The sequence below is a fragment of the Scophthalmus maximus genome, chromosome 17 (assembly GCF_022379125.1).
Source record: "Scophthalmus maximus strain ysfricsl-2021 chromosome 17, ASM2237912v1, whole genome shotgun sequence".
Lineage (NCBI taxonomy): Eukaryota > Metazoa > Chordata > Actinopteri > Pleuronectiformes > Scophthalmidae > Scophthalmus > Scophthalmus maximus.
Window position 1 is genome coordinate 5,899,905 of NC_061531.1, and position 27,020 is coordinate 5,926,924.

Sequence of the window (27,020 nt, forward strand, 5' to 3'; positions counted from 1 at the left end):
GATTATGGGAAATGTAGTTTTTAAATACCCGAATAATGGACGTTTCTAGCGGGAGATATCCGCCACTTGAAACATTACCACCAAGCTGAGTGTTGACGGTTCCTTATCAAAGTGGAGACAATAAAATCATCACAAGGAAATGTGCTTACTGGTGAACTTGGAATTGATCTTCACCCAGATTGAAAGCATCCTGAAAGTACTAATTTTGTGTATATTTACTTTGTTATCGTGTTTTTCATATTGTATTCTACAACACATCACACTGAAACATGAAGTAAAAAGTTTCTGAAGTATTTATTGAGCTGAAGGTCAAACAGTTTCAAACATGTATTCTATCAGCAGTTGACAATCATTCCACACCTTCGTTTTAATGTCCAACATGTCTAGGAGATCACATAAAAAAACAACAGTTGACAGTAAGATAATCATACAAAAATGCCGTTTCTAGTCATGCCAAATTACATAAAGTTGACTGGAGGAAAATAACACAACATAGCACTTGGTAGCCTGGTATTTATTCATTTTTTCACAGGGCTTCGTTTTTTTCATGGGTTGCCTAATGGAATAACGACCAATCTGTTTTCCAATTACAGATCAGAATAATCAGTATGTAAATCAAGATCACGTTCTCTCTAGATACAACAAATGATAGTTCAGATCAAATGAAGGTGAGCCTGCAGAGACCAGCAAAACTGATTTACCTCGAGGACAGCTACCTCTATTACTCTGCACAGAAAACACAAAACTAATACACTCCTGTGGTTTCAGAGAGCCCCATTGAACATTTCAACCCAACACCCTCTCAAGTCTTAGAGGAGTCCCTCCATCTCCCTCATGAAGGCTTCATACACCTGGTCCTTAGTCTTCATGTTGGGCTGAGGCACGGCACCCATCTGGCCCGGGTTGGCTGAGCCCATCGGAGCGGCTGTCGCATGCTGTTTATGCCCGTGCCCGTGCCCATGCCCACCTCCAAAGCCATCATCTCCCCTCCTTCCTCCAGCACCTGGTTTCTCCAGGGGCCCAACTGCTGCCCCGGGCATTGCTCCGCCCTTGTCCCTACGCACCCTCAGTGCCGTGGGCACAAAGCGGGTGACCTCCGTCTTCGGATTGATAATCTGGGGTTTGGCAGAGATGGTGGCCCCGCCAGAGCCTGCACCCACTGCCATGCCGCCTCCTGCGGCCGCGACGGGGGTAATGTTGGCGCGTTTTTCGATGGTGGCCGCGTGATGGTGGCCGGGGGGATTGCCACCCGCAGAGGCGGCAGCTGTCCCTGGGGGAGGGGGCATCTGCATGACACCCGGCCGCATGGGCATGGCAGGGGGTGGTAAGTTGCCCTGTGAACCGTCCGGGCCAGATCCTGAGCCTTTTTGCCGGGGGAGAATGTTGGGAGGAGCACTGAGCACATTGGAGTTGAGAGGTGGAGGGAAGAGGGAGAGTGGTGGGGCAAGTGGACGTGGGGGCCCTCCTGCTCTTGGGGGAGGAGGTGGGATACCTATAAGGAGACACAAGACAGATTTATTTTGATGATGGATGAGCTTTCTTTGTTATCATATTTTCCATAAGGTAATACATAAACTATGCTTACATATATTTAATGGAAGTATACATTTTACTGCTTTTGTTTGAGGTTTGCTGCAGCTCGGCAGAAATAGCGTTTAAAAGAAATATATACATTTTCCGGCAATGTTGTGTGACATAATTATGTTATGTAACCACAGCATGTGTTCATGCACTCACAAGAGTAAACATGCCTTCATACACTGTATGCACACATGTGCCTACCTGGTGGTGCTGGGGGTGGTAGTCTGGGAGGGGGTCCACGTGGTGGGGGACCTGGAGGCAGTCCAGGAGGGGGGCCCGGTGGAGGGCCGGGAGGTCGGCCTGGTGGAGGTCCAGGAGGCAGAAGACGAGGCATTGGACCCCTCATGCCTCCAGGCATACCAGGAGGTCTCAAGAACGGAGGAGCACCTAAAGATAAGAGAATGTATCAAATAATGATGCATCGTGTACATGGATAATGTATAACCAGCACGTCCTCAAAAGATAATTTTATTCCAGCGTCCAGTCCAGAACTAAAATGTAATTTCAACAGAAATCTTGTATCTAACCTGGTGGCGGGCCAGGAGGCGGGCCAGAGGGTGGACCAGGAGGCCTCATTGGAGGGGCTGGGGGTGGACCCAGTGGTGGAGGCCCAGTCATTGGTGGACCCTGCAGGTGTGGAGGGCCTTGCTGTCCCACTGGACCAGCAGGAGGGGGTAGACGCTGATTTGGCATGAGGTGGGACTGGTTGTCCCCTGGCGGTCCCCTGTCCTCAATGTCTGAGCTGTCTGATTCGTCCGTGTATTCTTCCTCTACCTCTTCTTCTTCCTCGTCTTCAGGCACTGACTGACCTGAAGAAAAAGAAATCACACCGCACCACGCCATCAGAAATAGAAAACAGGGTGTACTAGCTAGGTGTACTAGCTCAGTAAGTAAGCCGCAGTGACATTATTACACCATAGTACCTGCCATCCTTAACATCATGGCCTGCAGAGGGGTAATGGCTTTGGTCTTCTTCACCAGCCTCTTTTTCTTCTTCTTTCCTTCACGGGGTAACTCTGGAGGAATATCTGCGAAACGTACACTGCGACCTAAAGCATTTGGATCGAGATATGAAAACAATATATAAGTGTATGAGGACAAATTCCACTCAGTTCAATTTTGCAGAAAATGCATTGAGGCCATTTGTGAATTGAAGAGTGCAAGCACGGTGCCAAGCGCAATTTTGCTGCATTGTACATGAAACCACAACTTAAAGTAAAGAACAGAATCCACAGGCACAAAACTCGCAAAAATATGCTGAAGAAATTCTGAGACACTCACCAGCATGCCTTTCATTCCTGTCTCTATCCTCGTCCCTTTCCCTCTCGTCATCCTGCCTGTCCACACTCATTCTCTGGTCACCATCGCCCCCTTCATTTCTCTCTTCTTCACTGTCCTCTTCAGAGTCGCTGTCTTCATCATCCAGATCATCCCGATCTCTGTCGCTGTCACTGCCACTATCCCGATCTCTTCCCAACTCCATCGCAGAGTCCTTATCTAAACCAGGAATGGAAGGTTCTGTTTGAAGAAAAAAAAAGATAACAAAAATGATTTAGGAACGACAGGAGGAGACATGAGTAGAAACACAATAAAGAAAGCTATGTATGATTATGATTAAGGGGTTCAGCTTGTCTGTTACCTGCATCTGTGCCGTAAGCTCGTCGAGAAGGAATGCCATACAGTGCAAGGACCTGTGGAGGTGGCGGCCCAGGTGGGGGGCCAGGGGGCTTCTTCCCAGGAGGTAAACGTGGGACACCAGGCACGGTTGCAAACACTGGTCCAGAGGACGACGTGAGAGGCCCTTTACTGAGAGATGCAGGAAAAGAGTATAAGCACAGTGGCACAGTAACACACAGCAGATTTCCATAACATACGCAGCCCAAGGCCTACCCAAACGTGGAGCTCTTCTTCAGTATGGAGGGAGGCTGAGCCCCTGGAAGTGGGATGTCCTGGATGTGGATATTGGAGGGGGCATGGGGCATATCTGGTAAAGGGATACTGTCGACCTCCACTGACTCCGCATTCTGGGAAAAAGAAGGACATGATGCACACATGATAGTAAATACTAGTCAACACAAAACCTGAGTAATTTAATGCACAACAATATTAAGTGATGAAACTCAAAATATTAACAAAAGACACAAAGATGCTGATGTTTTGAAGTAAATCATTTGAAACCCAAAAGTTCAAGATGAATAAAAACCTTGGTTTTAAAAGTTAAATGAAGACTCGCTTTAAGTCTGCTACCAAATTCATTTTCATGTTTCTGTACCTCAGCCCAACCAGCTATTACGTAGGTGTGCATCCCACAACCTCTCATTTACAGGTCAACATAAATCAACACAAATCCTTGACAGGCATATTTTTTTTGAATGCATAAGCATCCAAACATTTACACGCAATCCCACCTTGACTGAGTCAAAATAGAGAGCCAGTTGCCCGCGTTTGGTCTCATAGTCTAATTCCAGTTTGCGTAGCTCTTTGTAGGTTTCAGGATTCTCTCTCTCGTACAGACGGACAATGCGTTCGAATGTCTCGCGTAGCTTCTTCCTCTTGTCCCTCAACACCTTCTCATTCAGCAGGGGTTGTTGAACAGGGTTGAATTCTGTAGAAGGTGTTTCAGGAAAGCTTTATTACGTGTCAGAAAAGCCACAGATTATGTTTAAAACAGAAAGATAACATTTATACTTTTATCAGGGGGGAAAACAAAATTTTCTCATGCACATTTGCTAGGACAACAGCAACATACAAATTCAGCCCTCTCACCCATCTCATCCAGCTTCTCCATATCTCTGATGATCTGTCTGGGGTCTTTCATCTTCAGCACCGCTGCTCTCACCATCATTCTCTGCTTCTTGTTCTAGAAGAAGAGTTCACATGGGACGCGACACGTTAACAACACAATACACGACTGTTGCTTTTTAGAAAAAGGACTGTACATTACAGGGGAATCATATGTTCAAAGACCATAAGTACCTTTTTTAACTCCCTCTTCCTGGCTTCCTTTCCTGCAAAGGAGGTAGAGAACAAGTACGCGCCAGTTATCGTTCTAACATTTTACAACAATATGCAAACAGTAACTCTTCATGTGTTATCCAGCAGGTAGGTGCCAGAAGAACCCAGGTGTCGGTTGGTACTTACTAGCCTGGTCGGTGGGGTTCATAAACTTCCCACTCTTGGTGGAGGAGGTTGAACGTCGCCCCATGTTGCCGATGCGTCTCCTTCACCCTGCCAAGTATGAACATCCCAGAAGAAATGTAAATAACCATGCACTTCTACTGAGAAGTTGTTTCAGAAACAATTCAAGGATACAAGGATAGATAATGTGAAAGGCAAGGATGCAAGGATAGAGGCTCCAGAGCATGTTTGACATGATCCTTGGTTCCACTTTAAAAGCTTTGCAACATATTACAATATTAATCATTACTTTAACTATGTGTTATTGTTATGGTTGTAGCTACTTGAAATACAAAATTAATTCGGCAAATTAAACAACTCTTTTTCCAGTGTGAAGGTTAGCTACCACTGGCTAACAAGTTAAAGATAAAGTTGACAGTGGAAACATGACTATCAAACAAGCAGTCAATCTTAGATGTGTTACATACAGCTGCAGGTGTTTTAAGTGACCAACAACCATCATAATGTCGGCAAGGTTCAGTGTGACAGAGATCTGTAGATGAACAGGTCATGCAGCATTTGGCTGGGAAGTTAGCCGAGAACGTTAGCATGCACTTGTAGCTAGGCCCGCGTTAACATCTACAATTGAACAGAGGCAAAACTTGACTTTACCTTTTATTTAAATAAACACTGTAGAGCGTGACGCCCCACTCACGTCCCCCTGGGCACCAACGGCAAAATAAAACGTTTAACTAAAGCCCTGAAAGAGTAACTCAAAGCCTTCAGGAATGAATGCACACTACGATCCCGCTAGCCGCTCGCCATGTTTACTGCCGCTCGCCAGAGCGGAAGGGACCTAATTTACGTCATCAGAACGAGACACAAGCGATACGCTGGAAGCCTAATCATTAAAATAGGAAAAACATTATTATTTTGGACCTTTATTTATTTTAATATTCATTCCTAAGTTCCTTTGTTTATACATATATTATAATGAGGGTGCATTTATGGGTGTAATGATTTGATGCTGCTAAAGTTGATTGTAAACATAAATGTTGGCAGACTGCCCTCCAACGGTCATAGTGGGTAACTACAACCGCTCTGCATCAGCAGCATTGAGAGCAGTCAGGAAACTTGATAAAGGTTTTCAGGAGAGTTCACTGTGTGGAGCTCTGCAGTTAGCAAGATAATAATGTGATAACGCTAATGAAATTAAGCTTGTTTATTTTTTTATTTTTTTGCTGCAGGTTGCACAAACAGATCTAGTGTCAGTGGCCATGTCATTATGTTGAGTAGAAGGTTACTGGTTACAGGCAGAAGAGATGGTGAGGAAGTGATGAGATGAAGACAAACACACCGTATGTTCACAAGATCCAGGGTAGTCAAAAACACACTTTGAAAAACACAATCTATTCACTCTCATTTAAGCAGCTCATAAATATAATATACACTCTTGTTGACACTTACAGACACAGGCACTTCTTCAACAACAGAGCATATGTGTCTAAGCTTCATGTGGGGTCTTGTATGAGAAGACTTACTGCTAAATGAAATGTATTATTATTATTATTATATGCTTTCACAAGCATGCTTTGTTCCAATATAACAAATAAAACATCTTCAGCTGGGATATTCTACAGAATTTGTAAACACAACAATATAGGTGAATACTTAAAAAGTGCTATTTCTTCGCTGTAATAGGCAGGTCAACAAGTCAGGGACTGGTTGGGACGGGTTTGAACCATGGTTTCGAGTGAAAGGATCCATCATGTGAAGAGGGGCTCTTCCTTTGAATGAGGAGCAGAAGTTGGTGGTGAGAAATGAATTGCATGAATTTAGTTTGGACCATGTGAACCCATGTATACCCATGTGTGTCCTGACAGTCAGCACTGATCAAATAAATGGATGTAGGAAGCTGCTGCTGACCAAAACATTGTAAAATTTAAATATAGCTATTTCTCCATTATTATCCACCTTTGTTATCTGATACATGACGAGTTAAGAACTATAGTTGCTTTATATCAAATTTGCTGTGTTCTCACATGGTGTGAAGCAAAAAGGCCACATTTCCTTTTTCTGTGTCACACGGAACAAGGAAATTTTGGCTTTTTTTTTAGATCTGGTCCAGAAGTCAGGCAGGTATGACATTCTGTGCCAAGAAATGCCGCGCCCATGAATAAAGAGGATTAGCCAATGTTAAAGTTTTAGGAAATAGAATCAAAAAAAGAAGCAGTGACTGCACGTTTTTGAATTAATCTAATTTGTTTTACTTCAAACACATATTGAGGAATATTTGACAATCTTGATCAGTTTTGGTTGATCTCTCGGATGAGAGCAATTTTTTTTCTGAGATAAATCCTCTTACCGTAAACGGCCTCCACCCCCTGTCTGTTACCGGCATGGCCACCAACAGGAAGCACCACCATCTCTCCACCTCACGCACCAACAGGAAGGCAGACAGAAGTATTGGTTTGCCACACGAGGGATTAACCCTCAGAGATCCATGAATGTTTATTTCACTCATTAGCATGTTTGTTGTACATGTGTAAGTTCAAGTGATAATTTCATTAAAAAATGTACAAACAATTCCACATTTATAGCATGGAACTGGAACTTGTGTTATTGGAACTGTCATAAAAATGCAAACCAGCTGTCCACGTTCACAGAGGAGACAGTTAATGTCAAGAGTAGTTAAATCAGTTAATCAAACACTATTCAATTCAACTGCATGAGTTCAAGATCATGGTCATTTGACTGTCATCCCCTCTCAAAAAAATACCACTGCTCTAATTGTTGAGAGCTCTGGTCTCTGCCGACGACCCCTGTTATGCATGAATGCCTTCTCCTATGTATATGATCTTTACAGTTATCAATTTTGTGTCTATTAACCATATAGAGGGGCTGACTATTTACACACTGACTAGATCAATACCAGTGCCAATATGACCTTATTCAATGGATCTTGTACTGCCTGGATGACAAAAAGCAGTCGATTCTTACTCAGTGACAGAATAAACAGAATACAAATTAATAAATAAATGAAAAGATGAATATAAATGAATATAATTTGATAAAAAATATGTTTTAAATAAATCTCCTCGCACAATCAAACTATAATTTGCACAAGCCAATAAAATGTTGCATCGTGATCGTTAGCCTCATTATACAGATTCTAAACTGAGAATGAAAACTGTGTGTATCATGACAAGGGAAGGTAAAGCGACAGTGAGTTTGGTGGGTCCAACTTGACACTCAACAATCAAATCATCACAAGAGACAAACATCTTTTACCTGTTTTTGGTTTTTTTCATTGTTCTAGGATCATTTCAAAGTTTGGGTATGTTTTAATGAACCAAGTTCAAAAAAAGTAAAAAAGTGCAGCAATGACAGCAGCAAATATGTACAGATATAATACATCGTTTTTTGTCTCCCTTCGATCAAATATTTGTTTTTCACGCCTATGAGCACACTTTGTGACATCACAACTTATTATGCAGTTTGCACGAGTCCGATGTGGAGACGTAAAGCCTCCAGTGCACACACTATGCTGAGAATTAACTCTTCAGAGGACGTTACTGTGTACAGCGGTTGAACTTTTGAAACTAAAAATATTTGCGTATTTATTCAGTGTTTATGCAATTGAGTTTGGTACAATATCAAGAGTTTTGAAGCAGTTAATTAAACTTATCATTCACAAATCATTATTCAAAGCAGAGTATTTTTGTATTTCTCAAAACACGTCTGGACGGATTTTCTGTTTCTAGAACTTCTTCCGCAGAGTCCATTCAAAAGTCCCACGCTCGAATAGGATGCTTAATGATGGTGCATACGTCGGCTGTGTCTGAGAGGCCGCAGCAGTCTTGGGGTGGTTATGTTTTACTCGGGGGAAGTGCGGGGAAGCGTTGGTCCTTGGAAAATGTTGGTGCCAATCTGTCCCCAAGTGCCCATGCGGGAGTCCACCCAACTGCTGGCAGTGTAGTCCTGCATCGTCTCCTCGTCCCCCTCTTCGCCACTGGATGACGCCGCGTCGTCCTCCTCCGAGCTGTTCTTTCCAGTGCTGTCTCCACTCAGGCGAGACTTCTCTCCTTCTGCGTTCCTCGTGTGGCAAATCCTGCAGACCCTCAACTTCTTAGTGGCGTGTATGTGGCCTATCACTGCTCGCGTCTTGGAGCATGCGTTGCAGACCAGGAAGCCGCATTTTCTGCAGTGGTGTCGACGCCTGGTTGGCGTGAACTTCCCGAAGCAGCGCATGCATTTGTAGGCGGCTCGGTCCGGGATCCAGGAAACAGCAAAGGCGGAGCCGGGCTGGCAGCTGCTGCCCCGCAGCAGGCCGGCACGGCAGTGTTCGATGTGATCAATCCAGGCCCGCTTCTCCTCGTAGGTACTGGCCGACACGAAAAAGGACTTGCGTGGTGTTCGGATTAACCACTGGTTCCTCAATCCCAGACCGTCCTCCACGTCCTCCAGCTGGAGGTCCTCTGAGATCACAACGAAGATGGCATGTTGATATAACAATTCACAAAATGAGCTGCTCTACCAAGTTATGCACAGAGCATTTTGAACTGGAGCCTCTCTACCAATACATTGGAGGTGAAGGGGAGTTTCACATGTGGTTCTAAAAGCAGTGAAAACCACATTTAGAAAATCCAAAAGCAACTGGCATTTTTGCAGAAACAGTGTCCTGGATTTGAGGATAATAAAAAATATAGAGCTACAGAGTAAACAGAGACTATCTGCTTGACTACGAGGACTCATAGTTAGTTTTTATTAACTGACCCTTTAATTAATTTGACTACTCTTTGATTTCTTTTTTGCAATTTTCTTTTTCGTCTTAGATTAGCTCCAATAAAATGTGACATGTGTGCAACAAATGCAAGGTGCCTGTAGCTTAATGCCAAATTTGATCATGATCTCATTCGACCCGTACACCCAGTGATCTGGTGAGCCACGGGAAAGAAAGGACGAGTTGCCTTACCTAAAGGAATTATCTTCTGTTTTTTGTGCCAGCGGCCGTTCAGGACCATGCTGCCGTACACCAGAATATCATTGAAGAGGAAGAAGGCCTTCTGCTCCAGCTTCCGTCTGCCCTGCTTCATCAGGTGGCCTTCTCCCATCAGAATCCGATCCGGCTTGTCCAGGGGCCTCCCCGACGGGCCGAATGAATTCTCCACTGCGTGGATACGCTCACGATTCTCCCTCGCGAATGTCAGTTGGTCCATCGTGTCGTGGAAGTCTGACATCTGACTGGCGGATTTTATAAAAGCCGGGTTCCTGGTGACGCATTAGGGAAGTTCCAAGGATTGAGGACAAACATGTTTGACAAGAAATAAAAGAGATGTGTGGGGCAGCATCAGTATTAAATTTTTTATTTATATAGGACGTTAAAAAAAAAGAGAAACTGACTTCTAGATTTAGATTTGTATTTATATCAGACGTACACTGAATACTTAAACTGAATATTGACCAGTCATATCCTTTTATACTATAAACATTTTATTATTTTCCACTAAATTTATTTAACGGTAACATAAATATAAAGATAGTTAAACATTTTAAAAAGAAAAAAGGATGATTCAAATGAATTAAGTATTCACATACAAAGCATATGGCCAATTTTGTAGGATACATTACATTGTTATGGATTAAACACCCAGCCACAGATAAAACAACACAACACTTTGATCAATAAAAGCTTTCGAATATTTTTTCATTGTTTATTCCGTTGATAATACTACTGCAAATTCCCATGGGGAACATTTTTAATGCAGCACTTGCGCTTGTAATGGATTACCTTTATAGTTAATGCTACTTGTATTTAATTCAAGGATTACTTCTTTTACTACTACATGGTACGCTGGATATGAAATTATGTAAAATCTCAAATATGTTTGGTGACTTCCCAAATGCTTTGCTGCTGTGCAATTAAACCTTAAAGTTAATATTTGACACAAGCATCAGCTTTTATATGATGATGTTATCCATAATTTGTGCCTATATCTTTTACAAGTTTTATTTCAGGGAGCTGCAGGGAGTGTGCTGTGAACACGCACAAGAAAACCATTCTTTAAAAACTAGTAGGGTTTATTAACAACCGCTCAAAAAGTCCGATGGGTACTTCCCCTAGTTCATGCCCCACGCCTCCACAAAAATGTAATGGAGGTAAAAAAAAAAAAATCAATTCTGCTGCGAAAAACATCAACAACAATCTGACACCACTTGTATGCGTGTGCTGGGGATCTGAGCTCCAAAGAGAATTTGGATGATAAACATAAATCCTCACAGTATACAAAACATTTACACTGATTATACTGTTTCAATGCCCACAATCGTACTGCGAAACTGGTTGAGCAGCTCGGCCTGCAGCTGTCACCACAAGACAAAACAACTTTTACCACACTGCCTCACGTGCCAACTCACATGCAGGTGCCGTTCACAGGACAGGCTTGTCTAAGACGCTGTGTGTGTGTGTGTGTGTGTGTGTGTGTGTGTGTGTGTGCAGGGTCATTATCAAGCCATTTATTCCAGCTCTCAATAGAGACAATAATAAATACATTAGAAACAAATTTCCCGGTCATCCAATTCAATACAGCCACGGTCAACAGTTGTTCATCATGTCCAACAGTGTTATGTGAACATACTGTGAGTGCAAGGGGAACTCCAACGGGCCGGGCAAAAAGATTTGTCCCCGTTTGATTCTATCAGATGAGGAAATATATTTATTTACAGTAGTTAGAGGAAAGTGATGACAGTAAAACTCAGGGCTGAACATTTTCCAAACAACAATCCATCACAGTTCCTTCTCTATAAAATAATACAGAACTTATCCCTTTTTTAAAGACAAAATAAAGCTTGATTGGTCCATTGGTAAGCATGCAAAAAAAATATATGTCTCAAGTGTAAATGTTAGAAAATGTAAAGGAATATCTGCCAAGTAAATAAAAAACTCTGTCCGAAGGAAACATAATTATTAATGTAATATTGAATTTCTGCCAATTGATCGCCAGAATCACTCACACTGGTCGTTTGAGGAAACAGTTATGATGAACAACAATGAAGCTTCATCTGTGATAGACTATAGAGCATAGGTATTGGAGACATATGTCATCGTAGATATGACGTAGACACTTGTCCGACCACTCCAGCACATCAACATCACAACAGCACGGAGCCACAAATAGCTGCGACAAAGACAAATAGACCCATCACAAGTGGCTGTGCCAATGAAAACAAATGCTTCTGTGTTGACAACGTGTAGCTGCCGGACTCTAAGGTGCTTTCCACTGTCCGATGAATGGATTATCCAGCCAGGCAAGGTTGCCTCATTCAGAAGTACTATGTAATACATGTATCTGAAAATCCAAGTGTCATGGTTCTGCCCCCATGGCCTCATTAGACTCTTGAAGAGTCTTGTAGTTTTCCTTTATGGACTATTACATATGCTTTACTTACCTCTTGTGGAGTGTGGTCTGAGGCTGCACACGGTGGTGTAGTGGTTTGCGCTGTCGCCTCCCAGCAAGAAGGTTCTGGGTTCAAACCAACCAGGGCCTTTCTGTGTGGAGTGTGCATGTTCTCCCCGTGTGTGCGGTGGGTTCTCCGGCTTCCTCCCACAGTCCAAAGATTGATGTTAGGTTAACTGGTGACTCTATATTGACCGTGGGTGCGAATGTGAGAGTGAATGGCTGTTCGTCTCTGTACACCCTGCAATAGGCTGGCGACCTGTCCAGGGTGTACCCCCGCCCTCTCACCCAACGTCAGCTGGGATTGGCTCCAGCCCCCCTGCGACCCTTAAGTGGATGGATCCCCTGATTTTGCATTTCTTGTGTTAAGTTACCTTTGTTATCACTTGTGTTTTTTGTAACGTTTGCTGTTTTACTTTGTGGTTTCTTTCCTCGTGTTGCTGCACTTGCTGTGTCCCTGTCCATGGTCTGTGACTCTACCTTTTTTCTTGTGTTTCTCTGAGATAGTCTGCACCCGTTCCTCACGTGTCTCACCTGTGTTCAATCTACCTCTGTTTGCTGTTCCGTCCGTGATGTCTGTGATTGGTCCTCCAGTCTGTTCCCGTTGATGTCGTGCCTTGTGTCCTGGTTCGGTTTATTTTATAACCTCTCGTGATTTTTGAGAGATGTGCCTTTTGAGACTGCGAGTGTGTTTTTGTTTTCACTTTAAGTAAAATGATTATTTGTACTGCACACTGAATCTGGGGCCACCTGATCCTGATCCTGCACCGCCTTCACAGCAAGAGGCGTTGATCCACTGTAACAACGGCAGTGGATTGAGCAGCGGTCAGAGACAGTGAGCTGTGCTGTGAGCAGCTCAGACAAATGGGACCCCCCCTGGACAAGTGTATCTGACTAAAACAGCTCAGGAGACAAGTCTGTTTATAAGGCTCATACATCTGTGACTTAATGTGTTCAACGGGGACATCTAGTGGCCAAAGCTTATCGAAGCACCTTCATTAGTAGATGTGGGGGTCAATTCATCCGAGAGTGAAGAGGAGCACACACGCAGCAGACTTTTATTTATCTTTATTTAAGTACATCACACTACTCTACAGGCTGTCCGACGTGTTAGGATCGGACACGATTCTGTGGGCCTATGCAGGGTGGAAAAAATAAATTCACATGCCAATTTCATTCCTCTTTCTCGCACATCTGCTCACATCTTTATCCCCACCTCCTTCTCTTGTATATTTGCGTTGCAGCTTTTGCACACTGGCACACATCGGGGAAAAGTTTTCTCATTCGATTTCTTCTGCAAAAGACAAAGTTAAGCTCAAGGGTGACGATGCAAAGTAGAGAAAGCAGCGGGAGGCGGCTGGCTGTCTATTGGGGGATGGGTCCATAGAAGGCGTTGTAGGCGGCGATGATTCCAGTCGTGTCCATCATTTCCTCACAGGCCAGGTTGGTCTCGCACACTTCTCTCAGGCTGAGTGGAGAGAGAAAGGGTGAGGGCATGACTGGACTATGTTAGAATTAAAACATTTAAATGAAATCATACGAGCCATCAGATTGAATGCTGGTATGTGCGTGTGTCTGTCGGCTGCTGCTTGCGGGGGGATGTGAAAGTAGAGGATGCGTGCATACCTCTCCAGTTGGGTCAGTGACAGCTCTCCAGCAGCTCTCTTCTGTCTCACCACGCTGGACGCCTGCTCCTTCTCCACAGTCAAACCTGCACATTGAACGAAAAGAGTCCATATATTGCAGATAGAGTGTTTACTAATATAATCTATTGAAGGAGTATATTTCTGTTAATCACTATCTCCTTATTTGTTCAACAAATCGTACTTGTAGTAAAAAAAATATCAAACTATTGACCAAGACTTCGTTTTCATTATCATTTACGTGAGTAGCAAGTGAAAGGTTTTTTCTACTGAACTGTGGGAATCACCAACTTTAGTATTCATCTTTTACATTGCAGCACATTGCATTAACTTATCTTACAATAAGAGCATTCAACCATGAAGACATTACCCAAAAAGTGCAAGAATCAAGAGAGTACATAAACATTTATCAAAGAGGCAAAAACAGCTTCAAGTGCTCATTTTAGATTATTTTATTTTATTATTACTTTATTAAAAAAAATATATATATTTTCAAGGAGTAAGGTGCAGTCTGAACAGGTGAGTTTTTTTCAATAGATGTTCTGGATGTATGAAGGGCCGGAGCCATTCGCCGCACGGTATCTTATCATCAAAACTATATGCCAATGTCTCACACGGTATATAATTGTTGTGGAGTAAATGCACAAAATGTACAAAACCATCACAAATCCTGTAACCCATCATGAGCTTACCCTCCTGAGCAGGGTTGTCACTGGCAGCATGGAAGTCTGTCACACACACAAAAAAATATTAACATGAATGATGACGATCTATTTGTAACTGAAGAAGTGTCACCAAGACCCACTTGAGTCAAGTAAATCCAGTCGGACAGATTTTTAAAACTTTAGTATAATATCATACTGTTGTTTTAATTGGGAGCGTTTAAAAAAAAAAAAAACTTCTCACACACTGCTGTGTATCTCTTACCTGAGGTCAGACAGACGACAGCCAGGGAGCAGAGAACCAGCACGACCAGAGTCTTCATCTTTCAGCTTTTTTTTCTCTCTCCACCGTCCACAGTACCGAACAACAAGTAAAGCCCGGAGACTTGAAGTGATCTGTCACTTTCTTTCCTCTTACACATATATACATAGATACACGTTTATAGATGCGGCCCTCACTGCGACATGGATATGTGATTGGTTGGGGAATCATGTGTCACACACCCCCACACAGACGCAGGGACACACACCTCCACAAAAGAATCACTTTTTATATAAAAACTTTTGCATCCACACAAGTAGGAATATGCTTCCAGATGGTGGGTATTTTGTTTCAAAGGATATGAGGAAACAAACGTGGCCAACTCCACAAATATCAGCCACCTTTTATTTGCCATGCACCTTGTTCAGGTCAGTTGAGGTGCTGCTGAGAGACCAGACAGACACAGAATGATGTCGTTCACCTGCAAAAATTAAAATTGCACCTTCACCAGACGACCTGCTCTCAAGTTTAGTGATGATAATAATACGCTTTGATGAAATATTACAGATGCACTGCCAGCTGGCCGCCTCGAGAGGTCAGAGTTTTACGCACACTTTTACATTTGCGTCCCTGGAGTCCCTCGAGGCAGAGAACACAGACTGGAAACCACCGTCCCTCATCATGTGACATGATCTCAATCCGAGGGTTTTCTCTTTTATTACCGACCACAGTGATTTACTACATATAGGAGGAGAAATTTAGAAAACCAACCCAGGGTGCTTGAGGATTTGTAGGAGGGTAATTTGAAAATGTGGGAAGATATTTTTACCATAACAAGTTAATGTTTCCCAATAGAGTCTCATACAGTGAGGGAAACATTGCACCTTTTTTAAATTAAAGCACAAGTTTCCACAGGAAAAGTGTTTTTCAAATGTTAGAGCATTTTAAGAACATCTAGTTGTTGCGTATGCCACAATGAATCACAGCATCTGATGCATTGCAGCCACTATACAGTACACAACACATCACCATGGTTACAGTTCCAGAACCAAATCCTTTTGGACGTTCTTGATTTACGATGAAAATGCAGAACATTGATTTTCCTCTGTCTTGCTCGTTTTCTTTTTTTCTCTGTGTGTTTGGACTCTGGGCCGGCTGTGACTGTATCACATGACACTGTAATTTCACTGTCTGGGTCAATTCTTGGTGCCTTGTCTAGTTTCCGGGACAGACTTCAAGGATTCGACCTCAAGACAAATTTAATTGTACACATTTGTGGCCTTGTGGCAACACACAAAGAAAAACCCTGAGCCACGGCGACATGTCCAGTGTGCTGACCTGTGTCTCTGTCTCTGTGACTCTCAGATGTGCGGTTCATTGCACAAATTCCTTCAGATCTTGACACATATGAAACCCCGCGGCGCTCGTGTGCTCCCAGTGACATGTGTCCTTGTTTGACCCCTCAACATGCCAGTGGCTGAGAGGACCACAATACACTTAAGTATACTGAACTTTGATAAAGTGCTGACCACTACACCAGCGTGCTTTTTCAAATGTTTGTATTTCATGCTACTCATTACGTATACACTACGTATACTGTACCTTTTACACCACAACATGTGTTTGATTTTTCTCACATGTATTCATGTAAGTAACGATTTAAAAACATTAACTACATGAATGAAAATTTTGAGAAAATTCTAAAAGAAATGTCTGCAGCAGAGCTTTGTTTTTTCCCTCAGCCATCAATAATCTCAAACTCATCAGATTCCCCTTTTGAGGGTCAGCCTTCCACTAGCTACAACTGTAAACGTGGCTTATGCATGAACAATCACATATCTCACAAACAATAATATTTCAGTTGCAGATGCTCTTTTCTGCTAAACAATTACTATTTTTCTGAGCATTTTAAGTACATTTTGCTGATACTGAACTTTACTTTTTTACTCATGATGTAAATAAGGATTTTTTTTTACATCAATGCACAATTTTTTAACTTATAATTTAAGTATTTTAAGGTATTTAAAGGTATTTAAAGTAAAGGATTTTAAATTCTACATACAGTTTTAGTCTACATCGCCGACACTCCTCTCGGTCTGCCCGTTCAAACACACAGGCCATTATGATTGGCTCTTTTTCATCTCGAGCAGTCACAAACATTGGAGCCGTCCTATCGTTTTAACAACTGCCAGACGTCGCAACACAGACTGGCACAGAATCCTGAATTTTTCTCACACAACTTTGTGGCAAACAAATGGCACAAACAGGGTTGAGACAAAACCCACCGAAGGGGGATTTTATTTTATTTTAATTTCTTTCAAAGCAGTGGAAATAATCACTGACAGCAGCGCTGGCCTGGATAAGTAGGCAGATAATGTAAGAGCTGGTTAGTGGATAGAGAACGAAACACTTAATTCAAGCGTATCACATGAAGCTCATAAATGCCGGGAAGGTGTGATAATAGGGGATAAACGGTTATCCTCAGTTTACACAAGAGATGGGCCATGAGAACACGACAAGGGAATAATGATGGGCTGTCATGAGACGAAAACCTCAGTATTTATAAGAAGGTGTTGGAGTTTTTTCTAGGATTGTCATTTCGCATCCAGGAGAGGCCACGGAAACGACCTAAATCGGATAAAAGTTGTGATACGTGGAATGTAGAAATATGCATTCATATGCGGGTTGACAACGACAACTCTGTGTCTGTTGGACTGATACTCGGAGTTCAGTATCGACGAGTCCCGGCTTGTCTCTGGGGCTGATTCCGAGAGGCGAAGTATCTCTGGTAGGCCTGCTGATAGCCGTGGCGATAGGCGTAGAAGCGGCAGGGAGAGTAGTCCTCACAGGTCTCGGCACGCCTCTCCGCCGGAGACTTTGTCGTCCTGGACAACAAGGCGGTGGGGGAGCGTTGTGAATCAGAAACAGACACCAAAAAAGACAGTAGCTTGTGTCTTCTTCTTCTTTTCGAGCATTTGTAAATGTTTTATACCGAATCAGGCTTCGTCTCAATGGCTCCCAATATCACATGCTTTTTTTTGTCGCCTGCCTCTGTGGGTATGTGGTTCCCCCCCTCCCAAAAGGTGTGACATAAAGGAAAGGGATCTGCGCTCTGTATGCATGCCTGTGGTCGTGTGTTACCTCATGAAGTTGTAATGGTTGAGGCCGTTCCCTTGGGGTGGGTTGTACACGTTGCCTCTGTGTGGCGTGATGAAGGAGTTGGCTCGGTTTGGAGGCACGAACAAATCTGGAACCACAAAATGTTACAAAAATCCACCCCCTATTTTAGTGGTGTCAGGCATTCCCTTGATGCAACTGATCTGGGGTCATGGTGAAGTAAAGGACGAGGGGCGTGTTAGTGAAGGGTCAAATCAGGATTAAATGTATTATACTGTACAGCAGGACGTGTGGTGTTAGAACTGCATGCATGTTTTTCCATGAACGAGAGACAACATTTAATCACCTTCAATGGATTCTGTGCTTTCATGAGACTCTATGGGAAAAACATGGAATCGGGGTTAATCATGAACGATGAACAGCGGTTATGAAACAGATAATGCCTGCTGAGTGGTCGCGAAGCGAGCCTCTGTACCGTAGCAGACGCAGAGCGAGGCCACTGCGCAGAGCGCCAGAAACCGAAGAAGGCTCCTCATCCTGGGGCTTGTTTGTCTGCTGGAAGAGAGGAGAGAGGTGTTTCAGTGAGAAGGAACTTGGCTCCGACTTTGGATCTGTGGGGAAGCAGGGAAGAGCCACAGGCAGAGATAGACGGCTGAGAGTGGCTGAGACTCTCTATATCTGTGCCTGTGGTTTTGTGCATGCCGACTGGCAGCCGTAATACACACTGCATTACATTCATTCACACTATCCTGCATATGTACACGTGTGTCTGTGTGCGTGGTGGAAAGTGGCTGCAGAATTTCTGTACCGGACAAACTCAGACCAAAGTAATAGTCATGAGAGGTCCAGTCCTAGAACGCTACTCGGCAGCTGCGGCCTCAGCTTGTAGGAAAGAACGGTTAGAGAATAGTTGTGGCTGAGATTCGTTGTCTCGCGGCCAACTGATGGAGTCCAAATACACTTATGCTTAATGCGGGGGGGGGGGGGGTAGACTGCAATTATGAAGAAGCAGGGAGGCTTAACATACACCCACATGTATACATACAGCACTTACACGTGTACACGTTTGCACCTATAATCACGTGTAGAGAAACCTACAGCAAGGTGTGTGACACTTGTACAAACAGCAACGGCAGATGTGTGTGTAACGCGAACACACACTCGCCTACAGCACATGATGTATTCACATGCCTGCAGTGCATTAGCCTTCATCCCCGTCCTCTGTTTGTGGGATTTGGACGGGATTCTGTTTCAGCACAAGTCCCCCCCCCCCCCCGTCAATAGCAGCTTTCATTAAACATAAGCGCGTGCACACACACACACACACACACACAGATCAATGACACATGCTCACACGCACACATGGCACTCTCAACATCAACACCGGGCCCTCAGGCATACCTTGGCTTCAGTTGAACCAGTGGGCACAGAAACAGCAAGTCTGGGACCCAAAGTTCAAGTCCAGAGACTGCTAGATGTGTGTGTGTGTGTGTTTGAATGTGTGTGTGTGTGTGTGTGTGTGTGTGTGTGTGTGTGTGTGTGTGTGTGCGAGGTTCTGACAACACGGTCTCCAGAGTTTTATGCCATCTGAGTCTTTGTAGGGGTCCTGGTGTGTTCACAGCTTTACTCCCTGCAGGCAGAATGTGCTCACCTCATTGGAAAAAGCCACTGGAATGGTCCTGGCACTGCACGGAGCCAGAGACCGAGGCTACACACTGAGCGCTCTTCACAAAACAGCATGCACAGACTACAGGCCCGCTGTATGACCACGGGGGCATTATACCAAAAGACAAACCCTTTTCAACATGCATCCTGGACATGACCTAATAAAGGAAAGTTAGCAGTTACAGCAAACGTTGGCTTGTTTAATAGGCGTGAACTACTTCTACTTTTCACCTGCCATTGGTTTCTTCAAAGTTCATTTTGCGTTAATGTACTTACCGTGAAAGATAAGTAGGCAAAGTCTTGGAAATATCTCTCCGGGGGAATATTTTCTAATTCCTGAGAGCAAAGGCTTTTATAGTCACCTCACTTCCCCCCACCCCTTCATTTTTCTACCCACCGACTCCCTCCTTCCCACCTCTCCCTCAGCCCTCGCCCTCTCTCCTCCCTTCTCCTTCTATCAGCCCCCCTTTTCCACCACTTAATCACAACCGTGGGCATTAGCTCACTCCCTCTCTCTCTCCGGCTCCCACACCTCCAACCGAAAAAGAAAAAATACTGCGCCTGTGGGTGACGGAGGGGCAAGGAGCAAAGGCGAAAAACAAGCTGAGGGTCCGGAGAGGACGGTGGCGGAGTGCTGGCACAGGGACGCACAACCTGCCTCATCGCAGGTAAACGATAATATTTGCTGCCGTTTGCCAGCATGGCCGCATTGTATGAAACAAACATCCACCACAGACACAACCCTGACTGCACTTCCTCACCCCCACATGTCCCTGAGGGAAAGGAGGAACATGGACTGCAAATCTATAACTCCTTGTTTAGCGTTCATAAGCAGTAGATCATCGTTTCATAAATAATAGTAATAACGTAATTGTGGATGAATTGTTCAAACAGATCGTGAATATGACAATAAAGTGCAACACAGTTGTAATAATATAAAAAAAATTCTTTGAACTGTTGACAAATGTTTTATTAACTTTTTTAAAAACTTATAAATGTTCTTGCATTACAGTGTGTTATAAACCAAATAGGGCAGATAGCTCTGACCAGTGCTTTAAAAAGGGATTTTTGGGGAATATATTCCTTTACTTTAGGAAGCTATGGTTGTATATGCCATAAGCTGTGTCTGTGTAAGATCACACCATGGCAGTACAGTGCATTATACTGATGGTATTCTAGCAACTTGGCACCAAAGTCTGTACACTGTACAACATTACGCAGGAATTTAGTACAATCAACTAATATTTTATCATTAATTCCTTCATTTTTATGGGTTGATTTAAAATTTCTATTTGTCTTCTGACTGCTGTGTGTTAACTCGACTCCTTGAGTTTCTACAGAACTCCATTGTTTGGAATAAAACATTCTGGCAAGCTGGGTTTTTTTTCTTTAGCACACGTTACAATAAGTCAGGGTTGGTTCCTTTGGCAATAACAAACACAATTCAGGCCATTATGAATGTTGGTATTGAATTGGGAGACAGATGGAAAAGGTTTTCCTTGAGACCAATCACAACAAACTATCTCAAACGAGACGGGTTTGAAAATGACAGAGGACCACAGAATTTTGGGTTTTGCTACCAGGATGAACATATCGACAGTTTTTAACAAAATGGGATTTTTATTTTCTCTAAAGCGAGGACAAACAGTGTTTGTAGAGACGCTACTGTACATTCAATGTTACATTACTCTGACCGGCTGCAGGTCTTTTTTCATCCAGAGCTGTTTGGTCTGTGACAAGTTGATAATGGAAAATGAACTCGGAGGTTCAAGACCCATTTACAAACGCGAATTGACCACGCATCGCCCAGGCAACCGGGAAATTTAAACGGGTAGCAAATTTGTCATTGTCATTGAACAGTTTTTATTTATCCATCTATCTATTTTATTCATTTATCTATTTCAACAGTGACAGGGCACATTAATGAACTGTGCTGCAAATGGATCTTTCATCTGTGGTCCCTGGACAGACGTTACAAAGTCATCCTAAAAAGGTAAAAAAAATATAGTTAATAAGTTAATCATCATTTCTCGGCATGCAGGACAATAATAGAAAAGAGAAAAAAAAGACTAATTTATATTAATAGTAACATCATTCACCCCCCACCCCCCAAATTACACCACAGAGACTCATAAAACAAGACATAACAAACACAAAATGAGAGATATTAATGTTAACAGAAAAAAGGACTAAAGACAGTGTAGTACTGCATTGTTACACAGACACTATGTGGAGCATATAAAACAGAAGCACTGATCTAAAAGCATGCAACAGTTAATATATGTAGATATATACATACTGTACAGTATACTACATATATATGTATGTATATATACACAGATGATATAATTTGATAGCTAGTTTGACAGATTCTTTTGAACCAATTATTGAACTTCAGTCCCGCTACCTCACATTTTCAATGCGGCAGGGGAAACTGCATTTTTAACTTGAACCATCCATCCATCCATCGTCTACCGCTTTATCCATTTAAGGGTCACGGGGGGCTGGAGCCAATCCCAGCTGACTTTGGGCGAGAGGCGGGGTTCACCCTGGACAGGTCGCCAGCCAATCACAGGGCCACATACAGAGACAAACAACCATTCACTCTCACATTCACACCTACGGTCAATTTAGAGTCTCCAATGAACCTAACCCCATTCTGCATGTCTTTGGACTGTGGGAGGAAGCCGGAGAACCCGGAGAGAACCGAGCATACACGGGGAGAACATGCAAACTCCAGAAAGGCCCTGGTTGGTTTGAACTGGGATTCGAACCCAGAACCTTCTTGCTGTGAGGCGAAAGTGCCAACCACTACACCGCCTAACTTAAACCAGCTTGAATTCATTAAGAACGAATGTGTGAGCTTTCTCTCAGTCTCCAAAGTAAAGTGAAGTGCACATGCTGCACTTTCCCCAGGCGAGTCTCACGTTGAAGAACATGTAGCAGTGAGACAGAACAGCAACCATCTGGTGTATATCTGAGCGTTACATAACGCCAAATCACGTTTGGCCCGGGCAAGATTCGCTCTGCGAATAGCTGTGCGAGAGAGCGGCCGACCTTCGCCAACTGTAAACAAGCCCGAATAGCGGGACGGTCTCTGCCAGGAGTCGGCGGGACTCAGACAGCAAGACAAACAGTAAGACAGACATAGAGATGGAGATAAAACCCCACCGGCAGATAGGAGGGAGGGTGAGGGTGGGGCGGGGCGTTGAATTCAGGATTCAGAGAGAGGGAGAAGAAAGCACATGCTGTTGAAGTCTTGGTTGTTTTTGGCACTGGGGCAGCAGACATATTCAGAGATGTGGTTACATTAAAATGTTAACTGTAGTCAACAGGTATGGAATACAGATATCAAGTTTACCCGGGCACATATTACCAACACAAAGGGCGGAAGTGAAGACGCACGACGGGCCTTGTTTTTCTTGGAGGTTTCTAAAGAGGTCCCCACCGGTCGCGGGGAGTGGACATTGAGTGGACAGCCTTATTTCAAAGTATTTGTTTCCTAAACCTAGAGACAGACGTGAGGGGAGAGGCAAAGCGAGGTGAATGAGGTGATTGCATGGAAAAAATGATCAAATGCACTTAAAAAAAGAAAGAAATCTGTCTCCTCCCAGTGCTCGTAGTCTCTTCGTTCTTATTATGTCTCTCCTCCTCTGCGGATCTCTGAACTCTGAATACGCCTGCTCGTCTGTTCATGTGCACCCACCTCACTCGCCCCCTGTGCTTGTTCTGTACTTTCTCCCTCTCTCTGCCCTATGCTGACCAAACTGTCAAGGGGCCAGAATCATGTTGTTTTTTTGTGTGTGTGTGTGTGTAACCAGTGTAGTGTGCCAGCGCCAGATGAACGATAAACGAAATAAGGAGGGAAGTGAAAAACAGGATGGGTGTGGGTCACAACCTGTGCGATACATCTGGCCTGATTTGGTGATAGCGGCGACTAAGGTGGAAGCAACAACAACACGACCCCGGAGGTGGAATTTCACTGGATCAGATTCTGCTGAGGCCGAACATTTGATAGGACGAGACGTGACGGATGGAAGGCGTGGAAGCGGACGGGGGAAAGAATGAGCGTTTGGCATTTGGAGAAATGAAAAGAAGGAAAGAGCACGGATTTCATGAGGAGGGCACGACCACAAACGCGTAAACTAACCAAATCATGTCTGCAAAAACACATAGTCCGACCTGTTGGGGCAGGCCCGCGTCTCCCTCCGCGGTGGAGCAGGTGAACCTCAGGCTGCTCTGTGGCTCTGTGGACAAAACACACACAAACACCGGTCCAACAAAAATACCTTTTTTTTTTATCTTATTTTCATCAATGGTGATTCACCGGTGAATTCTGTTTGAAAAGAGTGGACACTATTAAGGGAGTGGGTGAGTCAGACGGACTCGGTGAAAACACGGTGCTCATTTCCTTGGCTCCGTCGGTGCGTGGGCTGCACGCGGATCCGGCCAGACTGGATGAAGGACAGACATTACTCAGGAGTGACCCCCCCCCCACCACACCCCCGCTCCGAGGCCTCTGATGGTCCTGTTGTCCTGCGGCTGTGAGTTTCGCCATGTGGATGTCAACAAGGCTTGGCGTAGATTTATGGGTTTGGTATAACACTGGCACCGTGCAAAGAGCCATGGATCTAAAGGTCTTTTGTTATTGTTGTTGTTATTGATTGAATTTGAAATCTATATCTGTGCAACTTGTCACACACAGAAAAAGGGTTTTTTGTCATCTTATTTTCTTGGACAGTCAGCAGCAGATGTGCGTCGGCTCTTCGGCTCCCGGCTTCTCTACCCATCATCATACCTACTAACAAATCCCAGGATACGCATACAGTAAAGGTGGTAAACAAGGATCGTGCACTGCTCCTTTTTCATCGGGCGGAACTTCACCTCTCCACCCACCGCGTCTGCCGCACACTTTACAAAAGGAATTGGATTAAGATTGATCAGCGCCCTCGTGCAGACGGGAGGAGACTCGGGCGGAGAGGGCTGAGGAGTAGAAAGGTGGGCTTGTTCGGTTCAAGCTGATCTCTTGAACTTTGAGCTACGTGGTTGCCCGGTGGGTCGTATTTTTAAGGTCTGCTTCAAAAGCTGTGTAGGTTTAAAGGAAAATACACTTATTCACTTTCTTGCCAAGAGCTAGATGATACACTGAAAAAAGGAAAAGTGTATGCCAACTTAAAAAAAAAATACTTACACAGAAATGAATTGGGTCTTTTGGACTAAAAGTTGACGAGTTAAGACGACCGAAACATTTGTGTGCTGTGTAATTGATTTTGTTTTTTGTAAATAATTGTCTTTTTTCAGTGTAAGATTGATACCACTGGACGGTAAATATGAAGCAGTCAGGGACTGTATGAAAGTTACTGATGGGGAGAGAGGGACTGAACCCCTATTTGTCAAAAGCAGGACCTTCCCCTGAATTATTAGTATTTTCTCCAGACCCTCCCTTTGACTCACAGTCAAATCCATATTAACTTGCAGCAGCCTATCATTTCTGCACAGTCAGTTGAGGAGGGGAAACAGCTCGTCTGTCCCTGTAATGGCAAAGACCAGAGCTCACAAAGCGTATATATATTTTTCATCTAATCTGTGGTTATATGTGGGATTTCTTCCCCCCAACCTGGGTGGGAGAAGACCTGCCTTTACCCTATCAAGGGACTCTTTCAGAAGATAACAATATTAACAGCTTCGACACTGACAATCCTTTAAGTTAGAGACCTGCTGTCACACGACTGAGTCCACAGGATATTTGGACGAGTAAAGCCTCTGGCTGATTGAACGTTTAAGTTGAGATCTTAAATGATTCCGAATATTTCTAAACCCTCATCATCTTTTACTCTACGCTCTGTTCCACTCGTGGTTCCAAGAGAAATGCGTCTTTATTTGACACATCGTGTCCACAGAGTCGTATCTGTGAGAGCGGTCCGGGGCTGACTGACGGGGATGAGACAAGCCAGCACGGCTGAGCGCTGTGGAGGCCTGCTCCTCTCCCCCGTCATCTCCTGTAATCTCTCACTCCTGCAGCCCAACCTGTCATTACATGGAGATCACTTAAATGCATATAATCCCAATTAGGAAACAGTTTGTCTCAATACGGGAGCCCAGGCATCAAGCCGGATCTCGCATCATTTTGAGTTTAATCTCTGGTGAGTGGCAGGTTTCTCAAGTTTGCTCTGCACTCTACAGTCTGTAGCCCACACAGACAACACTCAAATAAACTCTTCAGGCCTGTTCATTGACGTCTGGTTTTTATGTGTGGATTTTGGTGTGACTTTTTTATTTCTTTGGCATGCGAGCTGTTAAATTCTAAACACAGACTAAATGATTTAAGCGTGTCTTCAGTGTGTTAATGATTGGGGTGATTTCAGGAGACTTTGCTGCAATGCTTGTGTGTGTGTGTGTGTGTGTGTGTGTGTGTGTGTGTGAGAGAGAGAGAGATAAGTGCGTGTGTGTGTGTGTGTGTGTACATGTTTCTGTTGCCACATGGCTCAGTATAATCTGCCTCTATTTCCTCATAAGGGCACCATCCAACTTTTTACTTTTATGTGATGTTTACTTTGGTGCCCCACTGCTCTTCTGCCGGTGCCAACACAGGGCATGCGACCAGCATCCACCTACCCCTGACAGGAATCTCACACACACACACACACACACACACACACGCGCGCACACCAGGTAGCGTTCACAAACACATGACACAAACAAGTGATCACAGGCAGCGCTGCGCCACGGCTCCTGAGAGGCCACTGAGGACGATCATATGAAAGCACAGCATGACCAAGCTCCTCCATGTGCAAAACTGCTGCTGCGGCGGAGGAATTTCCTCAGCCATGATCCCGACAAAGATTGTTGTGCGTGACCGCAAACCCGCTGCAACAGCAACAATCTGCTCATCTATAAAAATCAGCTATGCACCTTCTCTCTTACCCCCCCCCCCCCATCTCTTTTCCTCCTGCTGCCATTTCAGCAAAGTCTCTCATTCCTCCTCCCTCCAATTTTTCTCATCATCTTTCATCCCTTCCTTTCATCCCTCCTTAAGAAGGAACCGGTGCCGTTCTCCGCTGTTGTTCTGCATCTTTTTCCTCTTGGCTTTATGTTCCTGCTAATTATCCAAAGCCAAAGTAAAAAACAGCCTTGGACTCCGCATCGGCTCTTTTGGGTTTTCCAAACTTAAACTTTACAGCGAGACAGTGCACAACCAGACGTAGTATATAAAAGTACATGGATGTATATAGAAGTATATAAATGTGTGGCTGTATTAAAAAAAGGATTAAAAATTGGGAAATTTAGTGGGAAATTCTATTCATTCCAATGGGAAAGCCACGAGTAGTTGATTTATTTGCAGGTTTTTTCTTACCAATTTCAACTTGGATGAACTCTGCGTTGCAAATTTATGACTTTGACCAATACTGGCCCAACAATGCCGAGCTGCGAGGGGAGAGCGTGGAGCTGTCGCTGCTCAGTAGCCCCGCAAAAAGAGCAATGATTTGCAGGCAGGTTATGACACAGGTGTTGACTG

General features: G+C 43.9%; 4 protein-coding genes across 5 annotated transcripts; all 4 read right to left on the reverse strand.

Moving 5' to 3' along the window:
- Nucleotides 1-275: 275 nt before the first annotated feature.
- LOC118288998 (WW domain-binding protein 11) lies at nucleotides 276-5,550 on the reverse strand. The gene is made up of 12 exons (XM_035615626.2): nucleotides 5,371-5,550; nucleotides 4,723-4,809; nucleotides 4,558-4,589; nucleotides 4,348-4,441; nucleotides 3,990-4,186; nucleotides 3,472-3,605; nucleotides 3,221-3,387; nucleotides 2,863-3,099; nucleotides 2,505-2,630; nucleotides 2,109-2,390; nucleotides 1,783-1,968; nucleotides 276-1,492 (listed from the first exon to the last, which is right to left on the reverse strand). The coding sequence occupies exons 2-12, from the start codon at nucleotides 4,784-4,786 to the stop codon at nucleotides 810-812; spliced, it is 2,202 nt and encodes a 733-aa protein (XP_035471519.2). The 5' UTR covers nucleotides 4,787-4,809; nucleotides 5,371-5,550; the 3' UTR covers nucleotides 276-809.
- Nucleotides 5,551-7,164: 1,614 nt separating this feature from the next.
- LOC118288999 (pleckstrin homology domain-containing family F member 2) lies at nucleotides 7,165-9,946 on the reverse strand. The gene is made up of 2 exons (XM_035615627.2): nucleotides 9,674-9,946; nucleotides 7,165-9,176 (listed from the first exon to the last, which is right to left on the reverse strand). The coding sequence occupies exons 1-2, from the start codon at nucleotides 9,936-9,938 to the stop codon at nucleotides 8,575-8,577; spliced, it is 867 nt and encodes a 288-aa protein (XP_035471520.1). The 5' UTR covers nucleotides 9,939-9,946; the 3' UTR covers nucleotides 7,165-8,574.
- A 3,262-nt stretch (nucleotides 9,947-13,208) lies between these two features.
- LOC118289305 (bone gamma-carboxyglutamate (gla) protein) lies at nucleotides 13,209-14,886 on the reverse strand. Its single transcript, XM_035616220.2, has 4 exons — nucleotides 14,726-14,886; nucleotides 14,491-14,526; nucleotides 13,782-13,866; nucleotides 13,209-13,623 (listed from the first exon to the last, which is right to left on the reverse strand). The coding sequence occupies exons 1-4, from the start codon at nucleotides 14,781-14,783 to the stop codon at nucleotides 13,521-13,523; spliced, it is 282 nt and encodes a 93-aa protein (XP_035472113.1). The 5' UTR covers nucleotides 14,784-14,886; the 3' UTR covers nucleotides 13,209-13,520.
- Nucleotides 14,887-16,991: 2,105 nt separating this feature from the next.
- Nucleotides 16,992-19,863, reverse strand: LOC118289304 (matrix Gla protein). 2 transcript variants are annotated; one of them, XM_035616218.2, is made up of 5 exons: nucleotides 19,781-19,863; nucleotides 18,315-18,391; nucleotides 18,186-18,215; nucleotides 17,864-17,969; nucleotides 16,992-17,607 (listed from the first exon to the last, which is right to left on the reverse strand). In XM_035616218.2, the coding sequence occupies exons 2-5, from the start codon at nucleotides 18,373-18,375 to the stop codon at nucleotides 17,451-17,453; spliced, it is 354 nt and encodes a 117-aa protein (XP_035472111.1). In that variant the 5' UTR covers nucleotides 18,376-18,391; nucleotides 19,781-19,863; the 3' UTR covers nucleotides 16,992-17,450. The 2 variants fall into 2 exon arrangements, with proteins under 2 accessions (XP_035472111.1, XP_035472112.1); XM_035616219.2 differs by having other exon boundaries at nucleotides 18,315-18,394; nucleotides 19,781-19,858.
- Between the last annotated feature and the right edge of the window lie 7,157 nt (nucleotides 19,864-27,020).